Source organism: Ictidomys tridecemlineatus, chromosome 1, assembly GCF_052094955.1.
Source record: "Ictidomys tridecemlineatus isolate mIctTri1 chromosome 1, mIctTri1.hap1, whole genome shotgun sequence".
Taxonomy (NCBI): Eukaryota; Metazoa; Chordata; class Mammalia; order Rodentia; family Sciuridae; genus Ictidomys; species Ictidomys tridecemlineatus.
Genome location: NC_135477.1, coordinates 129,351,575 through 129,371,387, shown reverse-complemented (window position 1 = coordinate 129,371,387; position 19,813 = coordinate 129,351,575). Strand labels below are relative to the sequence as shown.

Sequence of the window (19,813 nt, the reverse complement as noted above, 5' to 3'; positions counted from 1 at the left end):
AGGCCTAGCCACATCAGCCTTTCATTTCTGCATAAGTGATTGAAGCTGAGTGGGTCTCTCCAGTTTGTCACAGTTGCTAGTCCCCCCGACTCCCGTGTCTCCCAGACATTAATGCCAAATGTGGATGGTCATTTGTTATCATCTCTGTCCTATTTGTGTGTGTGTGTGGTGGTGGTGGTGGGGACTGGGGAATTGAACCCAGGGGGTGCTCTACCACTGAGCTGCATTCCCAGTCCTTTCTATTTCTTTGAGACAGAGTCTCCCTAAGTTGCCCAGGCTGGGCTTCAATTTAGGATTCTTCCTCCTCAGTCTCCCAAGTAGCTAGGATTTCAGGTGTGTGTCACCCCCTGACGGTTATCTGCTGGTGTCCTAAAGCCCTTGAGTTTTCAACTCTTAGTACAAACCAGGTCAAAGGGGAAGCCCACTGCAGCCTCAAACCAGAGTGCTGAACCACTGAGTCACATCCCCAGCTGTTTTTATATTGTATTTAGAGACAAGGTCTCACTGAGTTGCTGAGGGCCTCACTAAGTTGCCGAGGCTGGGTTTGAACTCATGATCCTCCTGCCTCAGGCTCCCAAGCCACTGGGATTACAGGTATGTTCCACCAGACCAGCTGCAACCTCCTCTTAATCTGTCATGATCTCTTACCTGTCTGATTACAGCTGCCTCCGGAAACCAGCCTACGGGGAATCCTAACCCTGGGGGTGCACCTGCATCCAAGTCCTGCTGCATCCAGTAGCACCTCCGGCCACTGCTGGTCAGAATGGCACCATCTATTCGAGGAAAGAGGTCACCCAAGCCATCAGAAAGTCACACACCTTGAGAAGTGAAAGCGTCGCAGGATTTGAGTGATGATAGATAATCCATTTACATCTCATCTAGTGGGTTTTGAACATTTTTGTTTTCTAGCCTTGAGAATTGTCCATTAAGCTAAAACCAATATTCTAAGTTTCATAGACATCAATTAGATTTCAGGTTCACCTGCTTGCATGGAGTCATTTCTGTTCTTATACTTCTGTTTAATGTTTCATTATACAAGTTCTTGGTTACTCTCAAAAGTAGAAAATTATAAATTGAGGGCTGGGGTTGTGGCTCAGCGATAGAGCGCTTGCCTAGCATGTGTGAGTCACTGGATTTGATTCTCAGCAGCACTATAAACAAATAAATAAAATAAAGGTCCATCAGCATCTAAAATAATATTTTAAAAAAAGAAAATTATAAATCGAATCCCCAGGTACCCACCACCCGGATGTGAATATCAAGATTTGGCTACATTTACTTCATCTTCCTTCTTACATTTCTTTATTTTCTCTTTTCTTAGCTGAAATACTTTAAGGTAAATGTGACATACCTTATCACTCCATATCTTTTCACTCCTCTATCACGTCTTGAAAGGACCAAGGGATTTTTCCAGCATAAGCAGGGACTCACACATAGCACAGGAACAGCTTGTGTACCCAGGGATAGCCGTGCAGACCAGTCCTGAATGACAAAGTCCTTCAACACTGGACATGGGGCCCCAGTATCTGTGAGTGCTGTCAGCTGCAGCTTCAGTGCCAGCTCCTTCAGGGTTCTCCTCAGGCATAGGGACACTCTTTGCAATTCCAGAATTCAGCCTGGGAGGAATGAGTGCCCTATATCCAGCAACTGACTCATGCTGGAGAAGCCTGGCCATCTTGACCCACCATGGGGAACTCTGCAAGGCCTTTCTAGCTCCAGGTCTCCCACGGGGTCCATCAAGGCTCTTGATAAGTTCCCATCACCACTCCCCTCCCTTTCTCTCCCCAGGTCAATCGCCAGGCCCTCCTTACTAAGCATCCTGCAGACCAAGCATCCCTTTGAGAGTCTGCTTCCTGGGGAACCCAACTTGTGGCAACGACCCTTCATCAACTTCCCCTATTGTCTCAAAAATGTCTTTTAAGAGCTGATTTGCTTGAATCTGACCCAAACAATTTTCACACATTGAATTTAGTTGCTGTGTTCCTGTATACTTGCTAGATTTTAGGAAGATAGACTTATTCTTGAATCTTCCATTGATTTCAAGGTGTATACATAAGCTAAGGTAAATCATTCTTAATTGTAGACCTTCAGTTTCAATTCATGGCATTTCTGTTGGTTGAAAAATAGATTATTTCTTTAAAACCAAATCAAAGTACACTCTGGTGGGTCAGCAATGCCTGCCTGGTACAAGTAGTAGTCATGCTATAGTAACCGTGTTGAAAAAGGCAAAAGAAAATGAAAGTATGGTTCAATCCCCAGTACCAAACAGAAAACGAAAGTTGAAATTGGCAAAAGCATGCTGAAAAGTCTGCTCTAAGCTTCTGCTAATTGCCCAAACTCGAATTTTCTTTCTACCTTTTTCCTCTCCCCAGCTTTATTGAAGTAGAACTGATACATAAAAATGGCTTCTATTTAAAATAAATAGGTCTTCTGATAGACCTATATACCGGGGACTGTCACATGATGGAGCCAACTCATGTCACCACCTCGCACAGTACTGTGGTTCTGACTCCTAAGTCTCTTTCGGTGTCCAACAGTGCTCTTTCCTCTTTTCCTTCTCCAGGGACTCATGTAGAAGCGAGGTCACTGTCCCACATTCTGGACTGGTGTCTTTGTTCTGTGATGGTGTACAACACATTCCTGTCTCCTATTCTCTTGCAAACAGACATTTCTCCCAAGTAGGTTTTGCAGAAGCTGATGGGTTAAAGCAGTTGCTTTGAGGAGGCGGAACCACATGGTTTCCCGAACTATTCATAAATCCCCAGTCTACTCTAACTCCTCTTTTTATATAAAGGGGGAAATTGAAGACCAGTGAGAGGCTGGAACTGGGCCAAGTTCATGCGGTTTCCAGGTTTCCCTCTAGCACACAAGAACACAGTATGCAGGACACACACCACCGTGATTTCCATAGCAGATCAATCTGGGTTCCTGATGCACAAGCCCTGACCTTATTTGCAGGCCACGTCAAAAGGGAGATGGGCCTGGCCTCCCATCTTTTAACTCCCAAGCTAGATTTTGTCCTGCCACTCACAAGAGCATTGGTCTTTTAAGCAGGGGCATGTCCCTAAGCATATTATGTGTCGTGGTTAAGTGGCAGAGTGGAGAGGGAAAAAAAAAATTGTCACTTATAAACCCACAAGCATTGCTGCTGGTGGTCTTGGCTTTGCCACTACATTATTGAGTCCCCGGGACAAGTTCCTTCTGTTCTATTTCTCAGCCTTTTCAACCCACCAACTGAATATCAGGCAAGGACTCTGCCTCTCAAACAGGGCTATGGTTAGCACCAAATGAAACTGCAATGATGAGGGTCATGGTTAATGTTTACCAAGTGCTTTTACAGTGTGCTAGGTACTGTGTATATCCAACTTTGTCCCCACAACAAACCTAGCCCCATTTATCACATGAAGAGCAAACTCAGAGAGGTTAAGAAACTTGTCTAAGGACAAACAGCTTCTAAGTGATGGAGTCAAAACTCAAAACCAAACTGCCTAACACCAGAACTCCAGTTTGTAAACCTTTTCCCTATACCATGCAGCTTCTGATAATCAGTTTCTTAGAACGTAAAGGACTTTGAGTTCATCTAAGCAAATCATCTTGTTTCATAGTTGGGGAAACCAAGAGCTGAAGAAATGGTTCACATGATACAGAAGTGTGATGCAGAGTTGGGTCTCAAACCCAAGGCAGGTCTTGAGGCTCTATGGTTGCCGTTCTGTTCCTTGCCCCATGGGTGGTGCCCACTCAGACTGCTGGTTGGTGGGGCTGGTCGCCCTGCAGTGAATGGAGCAGTCCCGTTCTCCCAGGGCTTACTTCCCATCTAATGGGGTAAGGGGCAACAGACATGGGGCAGCAGTCACACAGAGGCCCTTCCTAATGACTCAATTCACACTGGAGAGCTCTTCTCTCTGTAGAAACATCCCTGTTCATTTTAATGGGAAAAATTATGATCCACTCCCCTCCAATTTGAGAAATCCAAACAATTTTCATAGACTGAAAATTATCACCTGAACAAGGAGAAATGCTTACATACATAATAAACAACAATTTGAGCTGGGCATGGTGGCATATGTCTGTAATCCCAGCAGTGAGGCCCTGTCTCTAAAATAAAATATAAAAAGGGCTGGGGATGTGGCTTAGTAGTTAAGCTTCCCCTGGGTTCAATCCCCGGTACCAAATAAATAAACAACAATCTGAAAATGGTTTGCACATGACATGAAATGTAACAGGTCATTGTAGCTGTTCTTGTTTGTGTGTAATTATCTTCATTGACATTTTGACCTTTGGGGGGCTCATGGGCATCTTGTATACAGACTGAAATTTAAAAATCAAGTTCAATTACCAAAAGCAACTTTAGAGCAAAATAAAAGTTAAACTCTTTTAAATAACATACATGCATGGGATACCCTTGGAAGATGACCCTTGCTCACCCAAACACGGCACACGGTTCAGATCTGCTCTCCATGAGACACTTTTGTAATTGTGGGGTGGTGAGTGGTTTTGCCTGAAACTGTCAAAATATCTCCTAGAGTACATTTATTTAGTGTGTGTGAAAAACAGAACAAGGAGGTCTTTGTTCAGGAAGTGCCACATGAGACTGCCTGTGTGGTTATTATGAACCGTAAAGAGTACAGTAAAGAAAGGCAGAATAGCTAAGAGAAAGTGACACTGGAACTGGAATCGAGTCCCCATTTATGGACTCGATGAGCTCATAGAACCAATAAAGAAAGACACACCTGGGCAGGGCTGTGGGTGGTATTGTCTTTTTAATCTCCATAGTGTATTTGTTAAGTTTATTTATAAGCAGATCACTTCACTATTTACAGTACATGAGCATAGAGATTCTACAGTTTTTGTGATGTAAACAATAACTCCACCGTGGGAGCTTGAGAAAAGAAGCCAGTTCTGAAGTATTTACAGACGTTAAAATAGAACTTTATACTCACAGAATAATAATACATAGAGCCATTTGGTTAAATTATCTATGAAACTATAGAATCTGACAATGTACAAATACAGGGAAACATTTTCTCATTTAGAAGGTAAGACAGATAAATCACACCAGAAATAAAATAGGGACGATGACAACCACAGGAATTAAATGCAAAGAAGGTTTCTTCCTTGCCTCTTACGGATAAAGTATTTATATAAATAAGGACACAACCCAACAAAATGGAAAAAATATATAAAAATCCTCTACCAATTAAAAAAAATAGCAAAACTAAAAACTCGATTCTCAATCATTAGCAGTGTCCTTTAAAAAATTAAAGTTTAGCTTTCTATTATAAATAACAAAGCAGATGTGTCCCTCTGTGTAGGTGAAATTCTTGCACCTTTCTCAAGAAATGCATCAATGTAGTTTCCACTCACACACTACACACACACACAGGCACAGATGTGTGTCCACGTGCATACGCAAGTGCACACGCGCGCACACACACACACACACACACACACATACACACACACTTCACAAACACAGCCTTACACTCACACACCCCAGGCTGTAGTTACCTTTGTTGAGCTTCCTAATAAATAATGCCCCCTACAGTAGTACCCCTGGGGATGACAAAACCTCACAAGTTTAGCCACTCCCTGGTTTGACCCTGTCACAGAGCCAGGGAAAGCCCTGGCTCCCTATTGCTCAGAATTCTCTAGGCTGCATGGTCACACCAAGAGAAAAGGATTTTGAGTCCAAGATTTGGAAATGCTGGAAGGGACCATAGGGACCACCTTGCCCTATCGATTAAGGCTAGCTACAGACACTGTCTCTAGACGCCTGGGGGTGGGGAGAGGGAGCTTGTGTTGGTTTCAACATTAGCAGCTGCCTCTGGAAGAAGCAGACTCGCTAAGCCAAAGTTAACAACATGGCACAAGGAGGTGACAGGGTGGGCATGAATTTCTGGAGCAGATTGCACTGAGCTGGACTTGCGGATGGTCACCTTCCCCCAAAACCATCTAGAAATCCAGTGGTCCATTGCCCTGTGCCACATACCACTGACCACACTCCCCTTGGGATTTCCAACTAGTTTCAATCGGAATCAGAATATCCCTCAAGAAACAAAGTTGGGAATAGTTTATGACTTTGTATTCCTAACATAAATACATTGGACAAGAGTTTTAAATACAAGATACAAAAACAAACAAAAAAACCTGTTTGGCTATTTGGTGGACCACATCAAGGTCATGGCCAGCGCGCCCCCCAAATCCCACCAATCCTCTTTGTTTGACCTGAAGGTGTAATGTGGGCCACTAGCAGAGGTTCACTTAACAAGGTCAGCAGCTGGGCTGCCAGTATTGCATTTACAGTAAACCCCTCCCGGGCACCTGGATGTAGGGTTCACTCTTATTTTCTCTACTTACAGGATACCTAATGCATTTCTCAGATTGCATGAGTCTAAGTGGCTGCTTCTAGAATCTTCTGACCCTGGTGTCACAGTGGGCTCTGAGCACACAAACAGTTCACTCATGCCATTATTTATTTAATTCCCACAGTTGGAGCTGGAACCTCAATATGGCCAGCTCAAGGGATTTATTCATCTTCTCTCAGTAGTGCTGATGGATACGGTCTTGGCCACTAGATGGCGAACGCGTGTTGATAAGGCAAAGTGCTGAGGTGGAAGCTGACCAATTCCCTTCACAAGTACCCACTGAACAGGATTGGCAAAGCGAAAAAGAAGGCTCTTGGGAAACCTTTGATTAAAAAAAAAAAATCACAGCACGGAGGGGGTTCTAGCTATACGAACACCTCTTTGAGGAACTGTGGCACAGCCTAGGCACTGACCACTGACCAAACCATATTTTACAGGCCCCCAATTTGGATAGTTAGATTTCTGTACTCCTGGATGTAACAAGCCATTCTTATGAAAAAATTTGCGAAAAGCCGTCCCCCTCAATCCCGAAGCCTCAGTCACTGCTGCTATACCATTAGAAACAAAAAAACAAAAGCTGCCCTAAACATATGCAGTGTGATCCGTGCCTCCTGTTGCCCCATATGTTTTACAATCATTTGAAAGAAATGTGTGAAAAGTGCCTAAGTTAAGCTTGTTGGGGGTGGGGGGAATAGTGTATTGCTAGTATTGTCTGAGAAGAGAGAAACAGCCAGTGATCACAACAAACATTCAGATTAAAAGCTATTCGAAGGGGACAATGACAGGGTTAATGTGAGATTTGACATCACCACCTAACCACGCTGGGGAGAACTAAAAGTTCCTCACTGTCCCTACTAGAAACTATGGCTTAGATCTGTCCTGGGGAGCTGGCCTCCTCACATAAGGCAACTCGGCCAGGACCATGTGGGGCCTGCTGCGGGCTGGCGACCGTGCAGAGAGCCCTTACCCTGGACCGGAACTGGGCTCGGCCAGAGAATGGAATTGGTTTCACAGGGAGTGATGAACTCCTCATGTTCCAGGATGGGAATGCACATATCATTCAACAGTCTCATTTGCTGGATGAAGAAGCAGGGACCTAAGGCCACACCTTGGGGTTTCTTATTCTCAGATGGCTTATAGATAAATGATTTGCTCCATGAACCCATTTTAATCAACGGGGCAATTTTTAATCTTTCTACAAAATTAGGTACCAAGACCTAAACCCATCATTCCCTGTTTCTAGGGCTTCCAACAAAGGCTAGCAGAGGGCGGCTCCTCCTACTGGCTCCCTGCTGGAGCTGCCATCTTGGAAGGCCCCTCTGCTTTCCTCCCTCACACCTGCCACCCTGTCCCAATGCCTAGGACAGCACCTCATACGGTCATAGGAGACCTATATTTGCCAGTGCAGAAACATGGAGCCAGGCTGAAGTGTTGGAGTTTTCTCAAAGTGCTTTTATTGATGAATGCAAAGTCATCTTCTGCCTACTTCCTGGGTGTCCTGCAGCTGGCACCCAGGGCTCCCCTTTACCCCATGTTTGTTCTGGGTCAAGGGCACCCCTGTGCATGTTGACTTTTCCAGCTCACAGGCTCTCCCTCCATTTACCCTGTACCTCCGGACTCTGCAAACAGTCCTGGAGCCCATCTCCGTGTGCAAACACCACAGGAACTTTGGGACCAGCTTTAACATATTGCACATAGATACTGGTTGGTTTCCTTCTGCCCCATTGGGAAGAGGTGAGAGGGTCCTCCTTTGGCCAATGAAATAGTTTCACTTTACTTTGCTATTCTACATCCGATTTCTTTCCTTGGTCATTTCTGACACTGGAATATGGAATCCCGGCAAACTAAGGACAGTTCTTCCTGTTTGGGATGACCCAACTCTCAAGATACAGGTTCAGCTGACAATTCAGCTGAACTCAAGGCCTAGGATGGATCATGGCTGGAGCTGTCCATGCAGAAGGATGGGCTTCAATGCCTGCCCTTCCTCTCCACTCACCTCCCACACAGGGGCCTCAACCGGTATACTGCGTGTCTAGGAAAAGTCACTCTTGAAAATCTGACCAGCAAGGCTTTAGGCCATGAAAGACATCAGGACTTGGGGACTCAGTCCTTGAGGCTCAGAGCATTCTTCCTTCCCACATTTCACTCTCAGAACCCTGCTGCTTTCCTGAGGCTCCATACTCCGTGCTACCAGATCTCCAGGCAGATGTAGACACCAGATAGGTGCTATCTGGCTCAGAGCAGTTTTCTGGTTGGGGTGGGGCAGGACGTGATGGGGAGGGAGTGGGGGCCTGAGCTGCTCGCCATCCACTCATATCCTTTACCTCTTTGATGCATTTTCCTTCAGTAACCAGAACCCCCTAGAGTGAGGATTCTGATTCAGCCTTGTACCGACTGAGGAAGGAGATGGAAGAATTCCACTTAGTGGTTGGATCAGACAGTTCTGGAAAACACCAGCACGGCACAGAGATGGACAGTACAGCTTGCCCTGCCAGGGCGGCTGTCGACACAGTCTACAGGAAGCTGTTATGGCAAATTACATGTAAACATCATTGAGAGCAAACACTAGGACAGAGCTACAATGAGATGGTTGCCAATGGCAGCTGCTCCCTCTGGGTTACTCCTTAATTTGGTGGGAAAAAGACCAAGGTTGCCTCGTCCTGGAGAAACCTTGGAGTCTCCTTGGTAAATAATACACAGCACCGAATGGGTCTTCCAGATAGAGGTTGTCTGCAGGGCTGATCAATGTTAGGCCTTGTTGCCTTTGTTCTATGGGATGACAGAGACTACTGGATGCCCTTGGCAGGCATCTTCTCTATCAGCAGCCCCCAGCCCTGACCCTAGGCACCTTAGGGCCCAATGCCAGCCACACTCAGGTCCCTGTTCTGCTCAAGGATGTTGTCTAAGTGACTTCAAGTGCCCTATACTGAACTGGTGTAAAGGGGAAGCTTCAGCTGACCCTGAAGCAGAAAAGAGACTCATCTTTTGCTTAAAAAAAAAAAAAATGCATTTCTTGAAGCTCAGGAACCAAAGTAAAACCTCTGGCCTTGTGCAATGGAGGAAAAAGCAGACATGGGGCTTTGAGATCATCTGGACTACTTTTCCCGAACTCTGTGGCCTAGAGAGGAAAGAGGCTGAGCAAAGTTACCAAGGAAATTCTTGGTGGTGTCGGGACTCAGCCAGTTCTCTAGATGTGAATCTAGTGTCTTTCCCATCCACAGGGTGAAATCTCAAGTTTCCTCCTTGATGCATGCCAATTAGGTCTTAGTGGAAGCAGCAGCAGGATTTTAATTCTGTTTCATTCCATAACCATTGATTATGTGCTTTCCATGTGTGATGCAGTGAATGGCTATGAAGGAATTTAGAATGATCTGTGGAAAGTCCCTTTTTTGGTCAATCCTGATAAGTCTCACCTTTTCCAAATATGTTCCTGTCTGCTTGCACTCCCTAACTTCCCTGTGTGTCACAGTAGAATTGAGAGCCTGTTGCCAAGGAATGGCTTTAGGAAAGTTTTCTTTCATAGATTGAGAGCATGACAGACAGGTATGGGCAAGCATAAACCCTAGTCAACATACGGCTCTGTATGATTGATGAAAATCTCCAAAGATTAGACCAGGTTGTCAAATAGATTAAACTCTGATCAATTTATAATGACTGCCCAGAGCACTGTGTTGTGGACTAATAGCACATCTAAGGTTCAAAGAATCAGAGTGCTATGATCGATTAGTTATGTCTGCATTGGCCAAGGATGTGGGAATAGTTGTACATGTGCTGGGTATTTGCCATCTTGAGCTAGACATTGCCTTAGCAGAAGTTAAGACTGTTAGAACTGCCTAATTCTCCCTCTCAATGTATTTTATGGAGAAGGAAACTGGGGTTCAAAGAGGCCAAATGACTTGATGCACATGAGTTCAAATTCCCTATGTCTACAAAAGCCCATCTCCTCCAGCCTTATCTGGAGGCAGAGAGCAAGTTCACAACCCAGAACAAGAGAGTAGGCTCAGTTTACCTACTGAGGTATTTTTTTTTTTTAAATCAACTACCAATCTCCAAAGACTAGGCCTGGCATTAGCAACAGATTAATTTGGCTAGTTTAGTTTTATGAGTCACTTTCAAACTTTTTTAACGTGGCAGGACCTTTTTTTTCCCCTTCCAGATTCAAAAATGTCCCAAAGAATCCTGACGCATGAAAGAGATCAGGAGGAGTCACTGTATGAAGCAGGAGCAGTGAGCTCATACTCTGCTTGGTCATAGTCTCCCTCCTGAATGGCCCCAAGGCACCCTTAGAACATCAAGCTGGACATGGCTTTGACATCGCTCAAGAACACAAAGTTTGAAGGAAGCTTGGAGAATGCTTGTTGATCCGCAGTCCTTGGGGCCTCTTCCTGCTCCCATGCCCCACCCCACCAAACAATGTTACAGATGAAGAAAGGCAAAGGCAGGAGGATGGGCTGGCATCTGGCCCCCAAAGGATAACTGCTCCTAGCCTATCTGTTTATCCCACCACCAGGTATGTCTCAAAGCCCTGATGATATGTCCATAGGCTGAGGTAAGCCCCAGGCCTGCTCAGGATCAGAACCAATGGCATGCCCAAGAATGTACTGGAGCTGGAATTCACCCAGGGCTGGGGATGTTGAGCTGGCCCCAAAGGAGTCCTTAGGCCTCTCTGGGCTGTTGCCCTGTTGAGCTGAACTCACCTCTATCAGTGCCTGAGCTTTGTGTCTTTACCCATCTACCGCAGCAGCCTGGGACTGAGAATCAGAAGGCTGGTGTGGGTCATTGCTCTGCCTTCTCTCTGGCTGTAGGACCTCGGGCAAGTCATTGTGCCTCACAGCACACTGCCTGCCTCTCTTGGAAACAAGGACAACATGCTCATCCTGCCTTCCTCTCAAGGCACAAGGGTCTGAGCACTCACAGGCAGGCACTCTTCAAGTGTGAGCTGGACACTAGACAAGGGCTGTCATTGTAATTTGACTCAAATTGCTCAAAACAGGGCAAGGCTTGGTAGAAAAGATGGAGAATCTTTCTCCATGGCTCCTAGTCATGGCTGCAGGCCATGATCCCCATGATTCCTGGGGATCAGCCTATCGGTTACCCAGCACCCAGGGCAATCTGGCCAGGGGAGCAGAGCAGCTCAATGGCAAACACCTCATGACAGTGCATAGTTAAAAATCAAGGAAGCAATACAATAATCCCAGGCACAGTACATCTGAGCCATAAATACATTATTTTAAGGATATACTTTTGTTTTTCTTCAATTAAAAAATGAGTTTATAATCCTGATTCTATTCACAAGTGACAATTTCATCATCACACACTACAGACAAGAGATGTTATGGTGAACACAGCTGCAGGTCTACAAGAGGAAGTCAGTCGGGCAGGAGGGGCAGAGGGTGACTGACCCGGCACTTCGAGGCGCACCCAGGACAACCCGTCAGAAGCGGGGACTCTAATGTGGCAGTGGAACATCAACACCATGGAAACTCACAGACAGAAGCAGCTTTGTGCAATGTAAACATTGATCTGTTTTGTTTTTTTTTTAAAAGGACAGCAGTTTCAAGTCTCTCACGCTCGCTCGCTCGCTCTCCTTCTCGTATACTTGTTTCTTTGAAAACGTAAACATATTGGAAGGGCCTTGTCTGAGGTATTGAGGTATTCCTCGAAGGTTAAGGCTGTGATCAATGCAGGCTCTGCTGGGCCTCTTTCAGTAAGCTGTCGAAATCCATGGCTTCGTACTTGCTTTTCCCGGAGGCGGGAAGGGCCTCTTCTGGATTGCAATCTGGGGGTCAGGGAGAGGGGAAGGCGTGAGCACTGTGGAAAGGTGTGATGCCTAGCAAATCCATGCTTGTCCATGGCCCTGTGGAGCGGATCTGGCCCTGGGCATCAGAGAGCAGGGACGAGCCCTGGGCAGTGAGCACTGATGCCATCCTGCTATGGTGTCTCTGCCACACCATCAGCATCTCAGAGCCTCCACGGCCCTGTTGTAGAACAAGGGGCCCCTGACCTAGGACATTCCAGAGCTCCTTTCCAGCTATGACATCCTAGAGTCCTCCTACCTCACAGCTTCTTGCCCTTTAGTTTCCTGTTATTGAGTCACATGAGGGAGGGCCAGCAAAGCTGGGATCCTGACCTTGTGCAGACAAGGGAACCTAATCCTACAAGCCTCCTGACACTCACCCTGTACTATGAAGCCCATCTCACGCTCTACCCTATACACTGCACTTCTGTGTCCTTCTTCAGCAATATGTACCCACAAGGCAAGTGCATGATGATGGTATTATTATACCAAGGCCCACTAATGGGCACAGCTACTGTCTTGTCAGGAGTCACCATGGAAAGCCCCTTCCTGGACCAAGGCAGCAGTGGCCCTGTGAGTTAAGAGGGCCAGCAAAGCCAGGGTTCCTAGAGGCCAAGGGAGACTTGACAGTCCTTAGTGCAAGTCACAGGACAGGACCCAGTGGGCCAGAAACCAGAAGAAAAACAACTTGGTAATAGGTCAAGAGCTGCAGTTATACCAGTTAGCACACAGGGTTTGGGCACGGAGCCACGTCTAGAAGGGGCATTAGGTCAGGGTATCATTAGAGGAAGTCGTTGCCTCTGATGCTCTGGGTCTTACCAAATGTGGCAGAGTACTTACCATAGTCAGTGTATCTGGGCCAGCAGAAGTGCCGGAGCCCCCCGGAGCTCAGCTGGAAGGAGGGCTCATTGCGCTTGCTCAGGGCAGCGCCATTCCTCAGGGAGAGGGCTGCATGCTCAGAACACCGGTAGGTGATGAAGCCGTACTTCTCGCCTCTGGGGGGAAAAGACAAGGGGACCGTGTTTCCAGGCTGGCCTGGTAGACGTTGTCAGAGCACGTATTACAAGAAAAACAGAAAGCCACAAGGATCTGCTGCCCACATCACCCAGCCCCCTAGTCAAAGAAGATGACGTTTGCTGGGCTGATCTCTGCTACATGATAATGAGAAGATGAGGTCATTGGTTGAATGTTTGTGGGGTCAGGTGTGAGGCATGTGTTTGGCTCTTTAGGTGTGTCATCTGCACCTTATCATAAGGAAATCACTTGCTGGATTCAAGGAGCTACTCAAGGGCAAGCGACAGAGCAGGGATTCAACCCAGGCCTCCCAAGGTTAAGGTCAGTGCTCCAGGCACTCTCTGCATCTCCTACTCTTGCTGTCCCTGCCCCTAACCTGTGCCATTCCCACCCACAGTAACTAAGGGGCCCGACTTCTCCACATCCTCACTAGCACTTATTTGCTGTTTTTTCAAGCCATCTAATGGACATGAAACGTTTGACTGACTGTCACCCAAGAAACTATTTTCTTTGATCCTGGGGATTGAACCCAGGGGTGCCTTCCCACGGAGTAACATCCCAGCCCTCTTTATTTTTTATTTTGAGGCAGGACCTTGCTAAGTTACTAAAGTTAACCTGGAACTCGAAATCTCCCTTCCACAGTTACTAGGATTACAGGTGTGTGCTACCACGTCAGTAAGAAACGGTTTTATTATTGACGTTCTTCATTATTTTTATTTATTTTGTTGGTACCAGGGATTCAATCCAGGTGAGAATTGAGACAGGGTCTCATTAAGTTGCTGAGACTGGTCTCCAACTTGCAATTCTCCTGCCTCAACCTCCCAAACTGCTGGCATGACAGGCACTTGCCACCACACCAGGCACTCATTATTATTTTTAAGTCACAATTTAAAAATGCTAATAACTTAGTTTGCAGGCGTAATGGGAGATAATTTAGAAAAATTTCAAAACTGATAGTTTTGACATCTCAATTGTACATTCATAGGCAGCCTGTTCTTTTTGCAGTTCCCCTGACAGACGAAACACTGTTTCCCAAGTGAATGAGGAAAAACCAGAGCTGCCTGCAGAAAGGAGGCCCAGTATTTCTACTGCAGAGGAAGGAAGTGGTGTGAGTGGCATCAGGACCAGGCGGGGCAAGGCCCCTGTGCAAGTGTGTCTTTCAGCTGCCAAAGGCTGTTGCCCTGCACTATGACACATGGGTTTCAGTTTTGTTTGTTCCAGGAAGGTGCTGCTCAGTTAACTTGTCTGAGTGCCCCCAGAAGGAGAGCAACAGAAAGAATAAGCATGCCTGTCATGCACATTCAAAGGTTAGACAAAGGAACACATGGGGACTGCCTGACACATAGTAAACCCTCAGCCATTACTGGCTGCATGACCACTGCTGCAGGCTAAGGTTGGATTTTGTTGCATTTGTTACACACAGACCTTCTCAGGTGCCTTCTATGCACCCGGCCCTGGATGGGGACCTGAGCCTGACCTGCTTGTCTTGACTCACCTCTTACTTCTTGTCAGCACCTGACACTCTACAATCTCGCCAAACACTTCGAAGCGCTTCTTCAGCTCTCGGGAGCTCATGTCACTGGAGAGATTTCGAACGTATACCACACGGCCTTCACCCTGTTCGAGAAGGGGGACACAGAAGGACTCGGTCATGGTCATTGCTCCCATAGTCTCCTCATCCCTGTCTATGCCTGGCTAAGCAGCAACACCAGCTAGAATCAGAAAGAGGACAACACCAGAGGACCTGCCCTTGTATGGAGCAGGGGCTCTGGCGTATGGAGGGAAGTGGCCTCCAGAGGGAGCAACTGTACACATGAAGGTGGCCAGGAGAGGCTGGCTGGGAGGGAGGGGGCTTATCACCCTCAACTGAATTGCACATTAGGTGCCTTCTCGCTTGTGTTTGGAGTGTGACAGGGAAAAGCTGGGTGGAACCACAGGACACTAAGGATGAGTTAAGAGCCAGGTAGTTTGCAGGGGTCACAACGGGCTGGAAGGAAGGGGGCATCAGGGCTATGACAGCCACCATTGTCTTTGATCTTCCCTGCAGGGTAAGGTGGTTGAAGCCGCAGAACAGACATTGTGACAGAGAGGTCACCTCTAGGAGAGCTTGGTGCTATGCCAGAAGGTGCTCAGAACAGCCTGGCAGAAGGGGGGGGGGTGGTGGGGAAGCCCAGGCTGCAATCTCCCTCTTCCCCTTAAGATCTGTGATTTGATCTGGTTGAAGTCATTGCATGGACACCTGTGCTCCTGTAGGCAAAAGAGCAGAGTGTGGTTTGGACACACTGTATTTCTCCAGGAATAGGCCATACTCAGCACTCCTCTAGCCACCCACCTGGGCACCCATAGTGTCCAGATGGCAAGAAAGAAAAGCAGGCCTGGGCTCCACAGCAGAATCGTGACAATGGTCACAGGAACTGTAAGCCTCATACCATGATGTGCCTGCGTGCAACTCTCTAGAGAAAGCCCCTCCTCCCAGCCTTCTGGGGGCTTCTTGCATGCTTAAAGCCCTTTCCTGCCCCCACCCAAACATTCTGTTCCAGAGTTTTGCTGGTTGCCCCTTTTCACGTCCCCAGGCCCGGCTCCATGAGACCCCTTCTCCTGAGACCCCTTCTCCCCAACCACCCATGCTCTCAACAGTCCAAACAGGACTGTAAATTTCAGACATTTTAGACACGATGTTAATTTCACAGTGCTTATCCCAATCCTTAATTCCATTGTTTTCTCCTTCATTTACAAGTCTATTGTCTTTCCCTTCTGCCCCAACCATGTGATGAGGGGGCCCTTGTCTGTTTTTCATGTTGTTATTGCCCAAAGCATAGGCTGGCACTAGGCTTGTCAAGACAGAGGCTTGTCAAGCAGGGGAGGCTTGTCAATCATGGGCTAGAGAAGATGCCATGCTCAGCTGTGGTTGTAAGCACTGCTTGCAGACAGCTGTGCACCTCTGGGGCATGCAGCTCTCGTGTGTACTCTGCTCCCTGAAGCACAGCATCCAGTGGGAGTCATCTGTCCTTTTGCATTTCTGTCCTACTTTCCCTCCCTCCTCTCTAGTGGTACCACACAGCTGGCTGGCTATAGCTCCCCACTGCAGGCTACTGATGGATCCTTCACAGCCTGGGGACAAACTCTGGGAGAGGATCAGGGAGGTGGGTAGAGAGGGGGGAAGGCTGTCTTGGTCTTTTCGCTCTGATTAAGTTGGGAAAAACCTTAGGAAGCACCAAGCCCAGCATCCTCATGTGCAGATGACAAAACTGAGGCTCAAGGAAGATTAGGACCTGTCCAAGGTCACACAGAGGGTGGTGGCAGGGCTGGCTTGTGACATGGTCAGCCTGGTTCTGCTCCCCACTACTCCACCTCTCCTCTTGGCCTCCTCAAGACCCCTGAAGCTAAGCTCTAAATCGCCACCAACTGTGTACCTCATGTCCAGCCTATTGGCTGAACTCTGCCAGGTTGCCACTTTTAATAGCCTTAGGTGACCCTGGTGATATTCAAATGAGGAGAAAAAACTGTGTTCTGCAGGCCACAGTCCCTTAGCCCAAAGGCATGGGTTGAAGGCTGAGCGGCCTCTCACGCCTGCTAGCCATCCTGGGGGCTCGGGGCTGGGGGGGCCCCAGATCACTTACAATGGCCTTTTCCCGCCGCTTCCTGGCATGCCGGATGCTTGGGGTTCCGTCTGAACACGGCCCTCTGCTCTCACATCTGTCAGTGAAAAGCAAAGCAGAGGCACTCACTCTCCGGAAGGAGCTGGACGGGCGGGGCACGGGGCTCCTGGGGGCGGGGCTGCTGGGAGGCGGAGCTTCTGGGGGCGGGGCAAGGACTTCTCTAGGGTCCACCAGAAGTCCAGCTTCCCCTGGGCGATGAGAGTCCAGGGTCTTGCGCTGGCCTCTAGGCCTAGATACCTGGACCGCTGGGGCACTAATTATGACTCCGCCCTTCTGTGCCTTGCCTTTCTCTGCCATTAGGGGTGGAAAGGGCCAAAAATCCTATGAAGCATGTTTTCCAGATGAAACACCAGAGCCTCAGGTTCAGGATGGGATTTGCCTAAGGCTAGAAAGGGGAGAGGTCTGAGTGAGGAGATAGTCTGGCTCCAGAACCAATGCTCTCTACTGATTGGTGTCCAGCCAGGAACAGCTCCCCACTTGTCCTTCCCAGCTCCCTGTGTTTGGCTGAGCTCTGGGGCTTATCATCCACATACTGCAGCCCTCCCCACTCTTCCCTACTCCAGTCTGAGTCCTTGAGAACAGAACTTAGAGGATAAGAACTCTGGCTCAGATAGCCAGTGTTAGGGCTGGGCTCCATCGCCTGCTGCTGGGTGACCTTGGACCAGTCACTTAAGCCCTCTCAGCTCTACTTCTTTATCTATAAAATAGGGATAATCAATTGAGTCCACCTCCTCTTTGGTCATTGGTGAGGATTAAATTTTTTAAAAATGCACATAAATGCTTCACCCAGAAACTACAATAAACACTTGCTCGGTTTTTTAAATTTAACCTCTCTAAGCCTTAGCTACCTCATCTATAAAATGAGGATAAAAAGCAGCTAGGCCCTCCACATGCATCTGTGAGGCTCAAATAGGGTAAGAGGTATGTGATTTGCAAATTTTAAAGTACTATAGAATAGGGCTGGGGTTGTGGCTCAGTGGTGGAGCACTTGCCTTGTACATGTGAGGCACTGGATTCGATCCTCAGCGCCACATAAAAACAAAATAAACAAAGATATTGTATCCATAAAAAAAAAGTGCTATAGAATAACTGGTCATCACTCATTTGCAACAGAATTGGTCAACATTCCCCACCTAAAGGGCTAAGAGTGTCTGGAAGGTATTGTGGAGTTCAATTTATGCTATTAAACTAGCCTCGACATGCTGCTTATTGCCTGAGACTGGGTAATGATGAAGATAGTGGGGCTGGAGAAGGACAAGTATGAGTTTGCCAGGCTTGTCAGGTACCCAGTCCTGCCCAGCAGCTGAGCAGGGACTGAGATAACCAATTTACTCCTTCTAGTGAGCAGACAAAGCCAAAAGTGAGATGAGAAAAAGGAGAACCTGTGGGAGTTCCAGAGAGGGTCTCAGCTCTGGGCCTGGGATTGCAGGCTCAGCTCTAAACCTGAGCCAAGCAAGTCAGAAAGAGGTCAGAGAGCTTCTGCTCTGGTCATGGGGGATGGCTTCAAGGTCAGGAGAGCTCTGGAAGTACTCTGAGTAAACCTTCACAAAGGATACTGTCTTGTGTGGAAATCAGTTATTTCACAGCAAAGCAAGGCTAGAACTGAACCTTGACCATGGAGGGTTTCAAGGCCAAAGCTGCCCCTGGAAAGAAGAATGCAGCCAGAAAGACAGGCCCAGAAAGACATCCTCAGAGAGGTCTGCTGGAAGACAACTGGGACCCATGTCTCCCGCCTTAGTACGGAAAAGGGCTGATTAGAGAAAGTGCTAGGGAACTCATTTTCAGGAACAGATGATTTAGGGCTTCTTAATGTTGGTTTTGTGGGGAGTCCACGAATCCCTAAAATTGATGTTTATGCGCAATTTAATGGGGAGAAAGGCCTTTGCTTTAAGGAGATGTTCAAACAATTAAGAGCCATGGGTATAAATGTGCAATTATAAAGCTGACTTTTTCTAAGAAAAGGTACATCTATATGACCTGAATTCTGATCTCAGAGGATGGCACTTTGGCAATGTCATCATTACCTGGGAACTGGTTAGAAATGCAAATTCTCCTCCCCCACAGATTCAGATACTTGGTGGAGCTTAAACCCTCCAGGTGCTTCTGCTGCTTGGACCCAGGAACGCCACCTAGTGGCCACTCAGGCACACCTTCGGCACAGGGGCAGGAAGGGCACTGACTGCCCACACCCCTGCCCAGGATGAATCAGAGAGCAGCCAGTTCCTCCAAATGTGCCAAGCCTCCATGCTCTCTGCCTAGCTCCCCAGCTGACTTTTGGACTGGTTCCCTCTCTTGTCTGGTTCAGTGCACAAAGATGGTGTGAGCAAACAAGCTCATGACGCATAGTCTCTCCACAGGGCTTTTAGAGGGGCGGCCCATGCTGAAGTCAGGAAGCAATGCACAGTTTAGCAGGACCAAGAAATGGGAATAAAGCTCATCACTGCTTTAATCCAGGTATTTTTCAGAACATTAATTATTTTTTTCCTTGTGATATTGGAGATTGAGCCCAAGAGCACTCTACCACTGAGCTATATATCCCCAGTCCTTTTTATTTTTTGAGACAGGATCTTGCTAAGTTGCTCAGGCTGGCCTTGAACTTCCAATCCTCTTGCCTTAGCCTCCTGAGCCACTGGGATTGCGGGCATGCACCACCACACCCAGCAATAGCTACATTAACCCTTCTTTTACGTGTTAATGTTGTATAGGTTTTAAACTATGTGGGCCTGTGAACATTTGCAGAAAACCTATCCATTTGACAAATACAGAAGCAGAAAATAGAATAGGAGCAATTTCATTGAGACAAGGCCATGAATGGCCAAGAGATCTGGAACACACCTGAGTGCCACATGCCAGGCTTTGCTTGCCTCCAGGAACACACCACAACTCACCCAAGAGGGGGCTATCTTCAGGGCCTCTGACCAGCACACAGCCACACCAGGAGATGCAGCCCTAGTATCAGAGGACTTTTCCCACATCTC

The 19,813-nt window shown here is 47.4% G+C and overlaps 2 protein-coding genes across 5 annotated transcripts in view; one reads left to right on the top strand and one right to left on the bottom strand.

Annotated features, from left to right (window-relative positions):
* The window catches only part of Pde6a (phosphodiesterase 6A), a 70,144-nt gene extending 68,965 nt beyond the window's left edge, over positions 1-1,179 (top strand). For all 3 annotated transcript variants that reach the window (XM_040273819.2, XM_005324172.4, XM_021725685.3), the window contains one exon: positions 663-1,179. In XM_040273819.2, coding sequence (XP_040129753.1) covers positions 663-739 — 77 coding nt within the window. In that variant the 3' untranslated portion in view covers positions 740-1,179. The remainder of the gene's footprint in view (positions 1-662) is intronic.
* A 3,562-nt stretch (positions 1,180-4,741) lies between these two features.
* Ppargc1b (PPARG coactivator 1 beta) overlaps positions 4,742-19,813 on the bottom strand; it is a 106,207-nt gene continuing 91,135 nt past the window's right edge. The window contains exons 9-12 of one of the 2 annotated variants that reach the window (XM_013358137.4): positions 16,797-16,872; positions 14,672-14,793; positions 13,003-13,157; positions 4,742-12,144 (exon numbers count right to left, since the gene is read on the bottom strand). In XM_013358137.4, the coding sequence (XP_013213591.2) occupies positions 12,044-12,144; positions 13,003-13,157; positions 14,672-14,793; positions 16,797-16,872 (454 nt within the window). In that variant the 3' untranslated portion in view covers positions 4,742-12,043. Of the gene's footprint in view, positions 12,145-13,002; positions 13,158-14,671; positions 14,794-16,796; positions 16,873-17,827; positions 17,857-19,813 lie in introns of those variants that run through there. The other variant, XR_013438120.1, reaches the window with a different exon arrangement.